Source organism: Haplochromis burtoni, unplaced genomic scaffold, assembly GCF_018398535.1.
Source record: "Haplochromis burtoni strain Fernald_Lab_line unplaced genomic scaffold, NCSU_Asbu1 Contig_79, whole genome shotgun sequence".
NCBI classification, from domain to species: domain Eukaryota; kingdom Metazoa; phylum Chordata; class Actinopteri; order Cichliformes; family Cichlidae; genus Haplochromis; species Haplochromis burtoni.
In genome coordinates, this window is record NW_024582440.1 from 2,235,063 (window position 1) to 2,247,963 (window position 12,901).

The following is a 12,901-nucleotide window of genomic DNA, read 5'->3' on the forward strand; positions in this document are numbered from 1 at the left end:
ACAATGGGCTCCAAAACACAGTATAATTTATTAAATTATTGTGGTCACTTGAGAGCGGAACCAACCGCTGGGTGTCGTCATTGAGCTGAATTAGAAGAGACGATGACCTGTTGATTTGTCTGATTTCTTCATCAGGTTAAATGCACCTGGCAGCCTATCGAGATTAGTCGTCGCTAAGTTATCTGCTATGCTCTTGGAAATGATTGTTTGGCTTACTATGCTGAGTGCTACTGGAAAAATAGTGTGGCTTTTGAAATGTGCTCTAATACCAATATGTCACCACTGCAAAAGTAATGATGTACAGCTATTAACACAACTAAGTGGAAAAGTAAGAGAATGTAAGTGTAAAAACAAAAGTCTCTCTTGAGATTTTTTTATTGTAGGCTAATTAGTCGGGGGTTTTGTGAGAGGAGGTTTACTTGGCGGTGTCGGGTTTCATTTCCCGACTGATTTCAGTTCCGCTCGGTTCTGTTTTGGTTCTGTGGTGAAGCTCTAACTTAATGCTGTGGCAGCGAAGGTCTCTCCAAACTCTGAAATGTGACTAACCTTGACGGGTTGTTGTTGCGAACAGACAGGCTGGACATATTTTCTCATGCTCAGGGCGGACTGCCAGGTGCAGAACACTGACTTATCGGCTTAAAACTGAAAAGATGAAAACCAAGAGGGACGACATCATTTTTCAGACTCTCCTCTTGATCCACAGTAAGTAGGCTGGAGTGAAGCACTGTTTTGCTTTTGTTGTAAGCGTGGATAGACTTTGCATTCGTGAGTTAAAGTATTTTAGAAGTTGGACTCAGCAGTGGAGAACACTCTAAAGAAATTAAAAATATATTTTACTAAGTAACTTTTCCTCGTTTTTCCTTTTTTTCTGAGGTGAAAGAACGTTTGAAAGATTTGTTAAAGATTTGTTTGTTTGTTTCTAGTGTCGTTAAGGTAGATTGATGTATTTGACCTTTCTGGGCTGATTTTAAAACCAGACTTCCGTCCACACTTACAGTGCAGATACATTCGTCGGAGATGAGAAACACTGAGGGAGGGTTAATTTCAATCAGACCTAACTGCACAGTACAAAAACAAAGCCCAAAAGGGTTTCCAGATAGCAATATATATTAGTTTACACCGGCAGTAAATTGCCTACACACACACATGCACACACATACATGCATTTTCAGATGCAGGGACCTACAGATTTGGTCTGAATATCTGTTTAAGTGATTAACCCTTTTGCTTATTTCTACTGTTTTTTGTTTTATTTTTTCAGTCCCTGTGGCTTGCTTCTTCACTGCAGGTAGGTTTCTCCTTGTGTGTGTGCACATGTGATCTATGTGTCCATGAGTACTAAAAATGTTACACCCTGTCTGTCCTTTGTCAGTGTCATGTCAGGCTGAGAGCAGCAGCGTGGTTGTGGCAGGTTATAATGTGAGCTCCCGCGCTGGTTCAAAGCTGGTGCTGCAGTGTGTGAGCAGCCGGATGGTGTGGACCAGGGACAGGGTGAGAGACAGGCAGAGGGTGATCCACTGGGATATGTACCGGGCTTATCCGGACTACGCCATGGAAAGGGTAGTGGACATGTTCTCGGCAGGAGAACAAAGGATGTACAACTCCTACAATCTGGGCAGGGTTGGTCTCAACCCGACAGCCTTCAAAGATGGAAACTTCTCCCTGGTTATCAAAGGTCACACACACATACAGACACATTCTGTTTTTGTCTTTCATGTGTAACTGTAACTGGCCAACATTACTTTGTTGGTGTGTCTCACTGTGGCTTTGCTTGTTATGTTCTTATAACAAATATTTCAGATCACATATTAAGTATGTAGACAAATATTTTAAAAGAAAGGTGAATCATTGCCACTGAAATGCAGTTAAAATCAAAGACCATCTAGATATTTGTTAGGGTAGAAAGCCAAATGCATCCTGACACACTCCCCTCACAATCAGATATCATCCCCTTATCACCTCTCTTCCATGCAGAGGTATGGCTAAATTGCATCAGTGTGACCACTATACTGTTACAGGGCAACCATGTCTTCTAATAGAGGCAGTCGGTCTGGCTATGATTAAAATCATTAAAGCTCTGTGTGGAAATTTTTCAAGTGATTTAGTTCGGTATTTGTCTCTGATTTCCCATCAGTGCGCAACTGGTCCCCATTGCCACCCCATTACCAAAAACTAAAATGCCCAGTTTACATAGATTACCATCCAACACCAAATCTCAAACACAGAGTCAACAAAGGTTTCACAGATACCTAAATGCCACACAAAGGAATAAATATGAAGCCTCTATAAACTACATTACTTGATAATGAAACAAAATGCCATTAAATCTAAAAGGTTTTGGAAAAAGGTTTGCTTTAATATGAAGTTTTGCACTTCTGTTTCCTAAGTGGCCATGCTTGATTTGCTGTACTTCTACATGTGATGACAGATGTGACGATGAATGACCGAGGTCTGTACTCCTGCAACCTCCACCATCTCTACTGCAACCTTTACGAGACACTCAGAGTTCAGCTCAATGTCACTAAATCACGTATGTATCACACTCTATCAGCTATCAGCATGTGAGCTGAAGTACATTAGTATTAATCCACAAACCCCTTTGACTTGTTTTTGCCACAAAGGCCGTAAAGAACAGCGATACTGGGATGGGCATAAGGCCGTGTACGTGGTGCTGCTTGGGAGCACTGCAGTGCTGCCGTGCATCAACCGACGTAGTGTGTGGACAGACTGGAGCGACGAGGAGGAGGATCAGCAGGTGTTTCTACTTGTTTCCCGAGACAGATCAAGAGCTAACATTTGTTTTTAACATTACAATTGACATGTACATGTCCTGGTTAATCTGCTTTGGATTATTTCTTTGAACTGTTTTTCCAGGGTGTAACAATTGTACAGCATACATGTTTAATGACTTTAATGACAAGAACTGAGTGCAAATCACTCTTTTTGGCAGAAATGGTAGAGGTTATTTAATTGGTTGATTGAGACATCTTTTAAGCATAGTCCTCAAATTTCAATGAGGTGAGTTCGGGAATTTGGGAAGGCCATTCCAGTTGCTTAATGTTAATCTACTTTATTTATTCCAAAACCAGTTTTGACGTGTTTGGGATCATTTTCCTGTTGAAACACCAAACTGTGTCCAAGTTTCAACCATTTAGCTGATGATTTGAGGTGAATTTGAAGAATTTGGAGGCAATCCTCCTTCTTTCTTATTCCATCTACTTTGTACAATGTACCGGTACCACTAGCAGCAACACAGCCCCAGAGCATGATGGCCACCACCGTGCTTGACAGTTGGTACAATGTTCTTAGGTTTGAAAGCCTTACCTTTAACTCTTCAACCATCCCGCTTCTCATTATATCCAAAGAGTTTAATGTTTGTCTCATCTGACCGTCTTATTTTTGTCCAGAAGGCATTTGACTGGTCCATATGGACAGCTGCAAAAAAGAGTTTATTTTGGAGCAGGAGCTTCCTTCTTGGTCGGCACCCTCTCTGTACATGGTGATTTAAAATTCACTTCACCATGGACAGTGATGCTGGTCTTCCAGCAGTTTCCAGTTAATATCAGGCTTGATGCTTGGTGATTCCTGGGTAGTTCCAGAACATCCTCACCAATTTCCTCTCATCAGAGGGAAACTGTCTTTGCCCAAACTGACCCAAATTGCCTTTGCCAAGACAGTTTGGGTCTTTGCCCACATCTTGGCAAATTAATAATGCATCCAAATAACTTGTACATACATAAAGTTGTTTTAAGTGATGATTTTGGATTAAGCAGTTGTTTTAGAAATGGCTCCAAGAGACCTTACTTGTGTGAATCTACAGTTCTCCTTGTTAGATTTTCACTGAGTTCCTTGGAGTTTCCTGTTGTTCTGAGTATTGGTCAGTCCAATGGATGCTGCCAAACAAATCCTTTTTATGTTGCCAAAGATAAACTATCGGTTGTCATCAATCATGATCACAAACAAAAAGTTAAACAAGGGGTTAATAGGCCTTGGCATTGTTAAAAGACATTGTAGAACTTTCAGCACTACTTATTAAAAGATTGAATTAAGTGTGTGTTGACTTGAGGATTTGAGAAAATCCTAAATAAATTCAGAACTTGTGCACCCTGTTCTTGTTGTTTTGTTTTTTGTTTTAATCATTAAAGATGTATGCTGTACAATCATTCCACCCTGGAAAAGAAATCATTAAAAGTCCAAAATTATGATTGCATTCATGCTCATAATTAATATGTGTAAATGTTTAACTACAACTGTACATTAACTGATATATCTGGCTCTTCAGGTGGTTCACTGGGACCGTCAGGCTCCAGGAATTTCCCATGACCGAGCTGACCGGCTTGTGGACCTGTACGCCTCTGGGGAGCAGCGGAGCTATGGACCTCTGTTCCTTCAGAGGAAGATGAATATCAGCAATCACGCCTTCTCCGAAGGAGACTTCTCACTCACCATATCTGACCTGCAGGTGCGTATGTGTGAGCTTTTTAAAAGAGAGCTACTTAAACAAAAGTGGTATAGGCTCACTTCTCATGAGGTTCATCTGTGCTTTAACAAATCTGTGGTCCAATGCTCTTGGCATAAAAGCGTCTGCAAAAGCGTGTATTTGTGTGTATACATGTAAACAGTGTTTCCAGAACAGATGAAACTTTCATTAGTAATGCATCTCTTTTCAAGTCAAACTTTATTGCTCCATTGGGAAAAATGAGGTTTTAAACCACAATATGTTGGGCAACCAATGCAGTTTTAAAAAACCCCAACAGCAACAGTTATTGCCATTTGTTATAATAGCAAACAGATCTCATAAATCATAACATTTCATTTATATACAGGCTCGGGAAACTTTAGGGAGCCGTTTTCTGGTCAGCTACAAAAAACCATAGGCAGATATTTTCAAAATGAACACAATTTTTTTTCTCAGATATCCGTTGTGTGTAACGGCACAACTTCTCTGATGCATGAAAACAGATGTGTTTAACATGGGCCTAATTTTTTTTCTTTTCTCTGTCTTACATACAGCTGTGGTCAGGCATTTACATGCACTCATGAATGCTTTTAATGCTTTCTTTAAACTGTCCTGTGTTTCCAGCGTTTAATGACTGTACAACATGTAAAATCTTCAATAACTTTTAAAAAAATAAGATTTTGATGCACAGTTTAAATTTATTTCGGATTTTCTTGAATTCACAGAGTGCCCTTAAAGGAGCTAAAACAGCTTGTTTCATACAGAGCATGAACTGAGGGGGTGTTTGAAAAAATTTGTATCAACAATTCACTTCTGACTCTTGCACAAATGTATTTTTGACAATTCCCAGATGTTGCTAAATTCTGCTGTTCAACTCTGTGGTGAAAGTAAACAGGTTTGCCTGTTAGTCTATTGAGCAATATTGTTTTTTTTTAGTCTTGCACATGTAGGACCCAAGGAATTGGTTATAAGTTATGATTATGTCATACATTTTTTTTCCCTTTCTGATGATTTGTAGTTAGTAGCATTATTCAGCTGTTATTCTCACCATTATAAAGCCCAAAGATCCTTAGCTGACTACCCCAGTGTTTCGATTGGACTTTGGATCTGATGTAATGACCATCATGATCATTGTCAAGTAACGCTTTTAATTCATGGCCAAATTTGTGTCAGGAAACAATTTTTAAGGAGGTGGCGCAGGGAGAAAAGGCTAAGGTACGCCAAATTATAAAAGAACAGGGTTAGGAGAGGGGCACAACAGTGAGTATCTACAGCCATCTGTAAAACATGGTACAGCCTCTGTCATGGTTTCCTGCTGCATTTCAGCCAGTGGTGTTGGGAATCTTGTCAAAGACCCACAGATGTTATTGGACGGATCCATGATGCAATACATCTGGAAAGCATGACAATTATTCTAAACACACTGACGATGCAGTAAAAACATACCTGGATAGAAAAACGCCCAATGCAACACTATCAGTCATGGCCCAGACCTCAACATTATTGAAGCAGTGTTGGATCATTGTGGCCGAGAATAGAACAAAATTCTGGAGAGCTATTCCTGAGAACTACTTTAAAAAACGACCCCAAAAAAAGCTTTCTTTAGAGAGTTCAGGCTGTGTTGAAGAATAATAGTGGTCATACTAAATATTAACTTTCAAGCTTATTATTATGTACAAACTGTTTTTGTCTTATGGTAAATGGCCTGTATTTATATAGCGCTTTACTAGTCCCTAAGGACCCCAAAGCACTTTACACAACCAGTCATCCACCCACACATTCACACACTGGTGATGGCAAGCTACATTGTAGCCACAGCCTCCCTGGGGCGCACTGACAGAGGCCACCGGGCCCTCTGGCCACCACCAGTAGGCAACGGGTGAAGTGTCTTGCCCAAGGACACAACGACCGAGACTGTCCAAGCCGGGACTCGAACCGGCAACAAGGCGAACTCCCCACTCTTGAGCCACGATCACCCCTAATATACTCTATCTCCATTTATAATAACCTATGGACCTATTTCACATTTTCCTAGCAAAATATGAAGAAATGAGGAATTGCTTAAGACTTTTGCACAGTACTGTATAATCACAGAGCTTTACTCTTATTCAAGAAAGTCTTGTTGTAAAAAAAAATCTAAAGGGTCATTCCATGAAAAATGAGTGAGGACCTCCTATCTAATCTTCTCAGAACCAGCTGATTTCTTTTCTACTGTAATTTTACTAGTGTTAATGATGCGACGCAAAATTTTACTGCCAGATTGAAGATTTGCAGCTTGTAAGTCATGTAATATTTTTTTCCAGCATTTTTGAGCCTGTATCGATCCCTTGTTGAGTACAGAGGATAGATAAAACACATTTAATCTCACAATCTAAGACCAAAATCTTTTTTTTTAGATCAGATCAGCCACTGGGATGGGCTTAGGTGGGGTGGCTGATATAAAACAATCTAGCAACATTTGATTACGGGCTTATTTTCTAGCCACGATTCATTACACAGTGAAAATAAAATATTGATGTGAAAAAAAATCTTTAAAGAGAATTCAGTCTTTTAATAAACTTGGATTTAATTTCTATTAAATTCATTATATTTGTATAGTTCATATTGTTAATATTAATACAGTTTGTACTGATGCCCTTTGTACAATCTCGGTCCTATTTTTCACTCTTCTTTGATATTTTCTTCCATTTGTCTGTCTGCTAACAACAACCCATTTTAGGGTTTTGACTTTATATACATATAGTTTAATATGTATTTGTGTTCTGACAGCCAGCAGACCAGGGGCTGTATTCCTGCCACCTCCACCATCATTACTGTGGTCTCCACGAGAGAAGAGTATTTCAGGTCACAGTGGAGCCTTCGCTGGTTAAGCCAACAATGCCGGCTAAATCACTGCCCAGCGAAGACAAGGGTAACTCACAAAAACACAAACACACAGTCTCTTTCTTCCTGCTCTTGTCACCATGAGTATCTTAGCAGAGAGAATGTTTTATGACCTGGTGGATTTGAACTATCATGTGTACGATTAGGAGAAGGGGAAACATACACATCTGCTCTTTCCTTCACTAACCCCGTCTTGTTTTGTCCTCATTCATTGACTCACACTCTACAAAAGAAGTAGCAGCAGAGGAAGAAAAAAAAGAAAGGGTGTGGGTGAAGAGACCCTCTTCTTTCTTGCACTGTCAGCTTCTTTGATGCCAGGCCTTTTAACCTCCGCCAAAACCCTCTAAGCCTCACCCTCGCCACTTTTCACGTTTGTCTAAATTTCACGTATGTGTGTAGTTGCACATTTAAGGTTTGTAGGGATTGCTTTGTCCACACAAATTTCTCAACTCTTTGCCTGGTCTGAAAAGTTCTTTCGTTGGGTGGACATCAGTAAAAGAGAAAAGACACAGTGGAGAGGAGGAGGAGGGGTGTTTGGCACGATGGCTTGCCAGCAGCCTACCTCAAATTCTTCGATAATGAGAGAGTTTCTGGTGCATGGGTTTGTTTTTCCAGAAGGTAACTGAAGCAAAGTTGCTAATGGCACATGTATCAATGTGGGAAAATCATTGAGACGGCTTTAGAAATGCCTGTGGCTGAGTCCATCTGTGTGTGTAAATATGTGTGTGTGCCTAAAGTTCATGCCAAGAAGACCGATCTCATTTCAGTGGAATCTCTTGCATACAGTCACAGGACTGAAGTCCAGATCTGCCCACTCAATTAATCCTTCGCTCCCAGAGCTGTAATAATAAAGTAGGATTTTATCCACGGGAATGGTGCTGGTTTATCTGTTTTGTTGCTTGCTCCTCTGCACTCTCAGACATTACAGTAGTCTACTGCAGTATTATGTCTTCTTATCTCTCTCGTTTCGCCCCCTCTGGCTGTCTGCTGCCGTGTTGACTTTGGCTCTCTCCACGCATTCAGCAAGAATTTGTCTCACTCATTACCCCACTTTTGTTTGCCTTCTGCCGGGTCCTTCTTATTTTTCTGCTTTGATGAGCTCGCCTGACTTTTTCCCTTCACATATAAAGAAAGGAGCCATTTTCTGCAGCTTTTGGACAAGAACAGGAAGCGTGCCTCATCTGCAAAACAGCTGGTCACACAAGAAGAAAGTCAAACTGAAAGGTAGACAGAGGGAGAAAGAGAGGAAAGAAGAACAAGAAGGGAGCGAGGAATTTGTTGATGAAATGGGGTTAATGAGATGTAGGTCACCCTTTCCCTCCCTCCCTCCCATTAGAGTTATTTATCCGTGGAGTTTTAGCACCGTCATTGCGGCCAGTTTGAATAAAAACACACATGTTCTCATGTCAGGGGAGGAAAAAAGTCTTTATAAAACAATCAGAGGATTTATAACGTCGATGTGTTTTGTTTTTATGTTTTCTTTTTTGTGTCCATGTGCTGTGTTTGGGATGTCTGCTAGAAATCTTTTCTAGCTTTATTCTGTGAGGCATACCTCTGGAGAAACATCTCATCGTCTCCTTCCTCTCCCTCGGCTCTCACTGCTTCCTTCACTTCTCTCGCGCTTGTCGCTTTTCTGTGTTTTACTGCCAGGAAAAGTAAATCAGAGCATGACAGTCTGGATCTCATTTTGGCTTTAATATGTTGAGTCTGAGGTCCGCAGCTGCCTCCTGCCTTGCACTTTTTTAACTCTTTTTTTTTTTTTTCCTTATGAAGCTAAATGAAACCAGACTCGCCTTGATCCTCTCTTTGTGAATACTCAGCAGAACCGTGCTGAGATAGAAAAAAGACGACTAATTATTTCTCACTTCCATAACGTGTTTTGCATGTCGTACAGCAGGAAATCTAGTACAACATGTGTAGGAAGAAAAAAAAAAAAAGGTCGTCTCATGTGAGCCATGCCACCAGATGTACCAGCAAGGAGAGCGTGTCTTTATGGTGTAAACACAAAATACTAACAACAAGATGAGTCTCAGCAGAAATCTGTGGGGTTTTTTTTCTTTTCCCTCCAAGTCTTTAGCCGGTACACTGTCCAAAACAAAAAACAATGTGACACTCACGACAGGAGTAATGTCTGTTCAAATGGAAGCTCCGGTCTTGTTTACTACATCTGTAAACCACGTAATGACACACCGGTTTGTTTGTGAGGGAAAAGATGAAGAACAGATGAAAAAGAAATGCTGACTGCTGTCACTCTTCTATTGCTCAGAGACAGCTAAGGCTGAATCACCGCGAGTCATCACCGTCATCTTGCCTGAGCAAAGGCACCACTTTCTCCTGCCTCTGGGCTACGTCCTCACCTCCTTCCTGCTCCTGGCATTTGTTGTCCTCATCATCGTCGTCATCGTACGACGACGCACGACCAAAGGTGTGAAGCTGACTGCTGATTTCAGATAAATCACTCAGAATCTGCTTTTTTTCCCCCTTCTTTTGAATCTCATTAAATGTTCTTGTGTTTGCAGAAATGTATCCTCAGTCGTATATGGGGTGAGTGCTGACAATACACACAGACACACACACATATAACCGCTTTCTTCACCCACGTGTGTCCTCCTCACTGTGATAGGCCCAGCAGAAGTCAGAGCTGCTCAAATGAGTTTGAGATGGACGTTACTGAGGTGAATGTGTGCAGCCCGGAGGAAAGAAGATTCGGTGAGTTAAGAGAAAGAAAAGAGTGGAGTGTAAAAAAATATTGGTTCATCTCTCAGATGGGATTATATGTGGTCTTTCTGTGTTTAGACTACAAGAACAACCTGCTGAAAGAAAAAGCCCATGTGAAAACTCAGCCAAAATTCATTGATCTCGACAAAGGTACGCAGACACATGCGAACATCTATCATGAATCACCTGACACTCTCTTCCTCAAACTCAATCTATCTTTCTTTCTTGCAGAGATGCAGAAGTTCTCTAAGTGAAATAAAAGAAGTGGAACTGGAGTCACTGGCTGGTCCAGAGGCTGCGCTCCAAGCTAAACACCTCCATACCGTCTTCTGTCCTGTCAGGAGAGATGCCGCAGAGAGAAACGCAGTGTTGCAAAAATCTGTGTTGTGACATTCAGAAAAAGAACACTGAGGTTTTGTGTTGCCAAATTGTAGATATTAGATACAAACAGGACTGTGAAAAAGTATATGCCCCCTTCCTCATTTCTTAGTTTGTTTGTGTATTTGTCACACTTACATGTTTTAGATCATCAAACAAATTTTACTATTAGACAAAGATAATCAGAGTAAATACAAAATCCAGTTTTCACATGGTGATTTCATTTATTAATTGGTTTAAAAAAGAAATATCCAAAAATGCTCTGGGATTCCAGTGAGCCAGAGTGAGAGCCATTATCCACAAACGGAGAAAACTTGGACCAGTGCTGAACCTTACTAGGAGTGGCTGGCCCACTAAAATTGCTCCAAGAGCACATCGACAACTCAGGGCAACTCCAGGAGTTCACAAAAGAACCCAGAACAACATTTAAAGAGCTGCAGACCTCACTTTTCTTAGTTAAGGTCAGAGTTCATGATTCAACAGTTGGGAAAAAAATAATAAGTCTGAGCAAAAATGGCATCCGTGGGAGAGCTCCAAGGAGAAAACCACAGCTGACTGAACACAACACAAAGTCTCATCTCACATTTGGAAAGTATTCTGTGGACAAAGGCTGAACTTTTTGGAAGGTTTCAGTCCCGTTACATGTTGTGTAAATCTAAAACAGCATTTCATAAAGAGAACATGGTGGTGGCAGTGTTGGCTAATCGATGGAACAATTAATTCTGTTCTCTACCTAAAAATCCCGTCTGATCGTCAGTTCGTGTTTTCGCAACAGGACAATGGTCCAAAACACACCAGCAAGGCCACCTCTGAAATGTTTAAAAAAGTGTTTTGGAGTGGCCTAGTCAAAGTCGGGACTTGAATCGGATTGAGATGCGTGGGCCAAAATTCCTCCACACTGGTGTCAAAGACTCATCGACAATGATCACAACCACTTGATTGTGAAACTTGATTGCCTAATAACTGGTTGTGACACAATGAGGGTGAATACTTTTTCACACAGGGCTGGCTTGGATCACTTTTTTCCCCTTAATAAATAAAATCATCATTTAAAAATTCAGGTTATCTTTGTTTGATGATCTGAAACATATAGCTGTGACAAATATGCAAAACAATCCTAAGAAATGAGGAAGAGGGAAAATTCTTTTTCACTGCACTAAGATTGACCTGACTGCGAAAGGAAGGAGAAATGTGTGCACAGATCGCACATAACTGACTCACTTCTGAGTTGGTTAAGATAAAGTTCCAGCCTGAATCATTATTCCTTTAGTTAGAAAGTTTTTATGCTGATTTTGCTTTTTCTTTTCCTCCCATAAGCGCCACTGAAGTGTTACCATAACTCTGCACTGCGTCCAGTAGCTGCTGACTAACTGTATGCTCACTCACCACCAAGCAGAATATGTGAAACGTTCTGTTTTGTATCCACGCTCTGATGCAGATATTTTTTATTGTACACTTGCTTAGTGGGCATCATCCTGCTTCTTTTTTCCTCTGTGAATGTAGGAGGCGTGTTTCACAGCAGTTTCTCTTACCCTTTGTTGGACTAGTTAATGAAGATTTAGTCATGTTATAACCAGTATAGCAACCGTCTCACACAACTTCAAACAACGCAGTTAAATCAAAATACAAACCAGTTGGTTAAACAACGCTGTTGTAAATTCTCTGCTGTCACTGCTGCTGTTACTGTGTGAAATCAAAATATTGCATTCAGCCAAGTGGCTCCTGGTACTTACAGGCAGGCGTTTTTATTACAGTTAAAACCACAAAAAAATCTGGAAGGTGAAATTTTATTGTTTCCACTCTGTGTGAGAATAGATGTTTACCTCACTTTCTATTTTTGGGCTTCATCTTCGTTCATCCCACAAGTAGTGCCCATTGTGGAAAAGGAAGTTAGAGAGCAGAAGTTCTTAGCCATTTAAAAACTCCTGGGTTTCTGCTTTCACTCGTCTGAGCAGATCTTGTACCCCGGTTTTATTATTATTATTGTAATATTCTGATGTTGCTTGCTGTATTTGTATTTGACGGCATCAACTTGATTTCTCTCGTGTGTTGTGCGCCCCCTAGCTTAGTCTGCATTAACTACTACAAAGTAAAATCCCAGCATTGCAGTGTCTAAGACATAAAGGAGGACACCATCCTACTTGCAGTACTCTGTGTGAATAACACTCCACTCTTAAAGAAAAAAAGATTGCTGTTACATCTGCTGTGGCTTTTGCTTTTCTCAGTTAGCCATGCTTGATACTAATTTAACTACCTATTGTGTTGTACTGTACTGCTAATCCAGTAAAAATGAAAAACAAAAGACAGACTGTGTGTTGCTGTGTAGTTTCATTTCTAAGCCAGCAGATATGATCTCTCCAGCATTTCCTGCTCTGCCCAGGAGTCTCCTCAAATGACAAAATATCAAATTCAACTTTAAAAATTCAAACATGAAATTTAGGAGGAAGGTCTTCTTTAGTCAAA

General features: G+C 40.5%; 1 protein-coding gene across 1 annotated transcript; it reads left to right on the top strand.

Moving 5' to 3' along the window:
• The first annotated feature begins 98 nt into the window (after nt 1–98).
• Nucleotides 99–12,742, top strand: LOC102290797 (matrix remodeling-associated protein 8). Its single transcript, XM_005924667.3, has 12 exons — nt 99–702; nt 1,262–1,288; nt 1,373–1,675; nt 2,429–2,530; nt 2,622–2,755; nt 4,283–4,462; nt 7,229–7,370; nt 9,609–9,767; nt 9,862–9,886; nt 9,966–10,051; nt 10,139–10,210; nt 10,292–12,742. The coding sequence occupies exons 1-12, from the start codon at nt 651–653 to the stop codon at nt 10,312–10,314; spliced, it is 1,305 nt and encodes a 434-aa protein (XP_005924729.1). The 5' UTR covers nt 99–650; the 3' UTR covers nt 10,315–12,742.
• The last annotated feature ends 159 nt before the right edge of the window (nt 12,743–12,901 follow it).

Coding starts and splice junctions, on each gene's coding strand:
- LOC102290797 (XM_005924667.3), top strand. CDS start 651: ATGAAAACCAAGAGGGACGACATCATTTTTCAGACTCTCCTCTTGATC. Junction 2,756..4,282: donor ACGAGGAGGAGGATCAGCAG/GTGTTTCTACTT, acceptor CTGGCTCTTCAG/GTGGTTCACTGGGACCGTCA. Junction 10,052..10,138: donor CCCGGAGGAAAGAAGATTCG/GTGAGTTAAGAG, acceptor TTCTGTGTTTAG/ACTACAAGAACAACCTGCTG.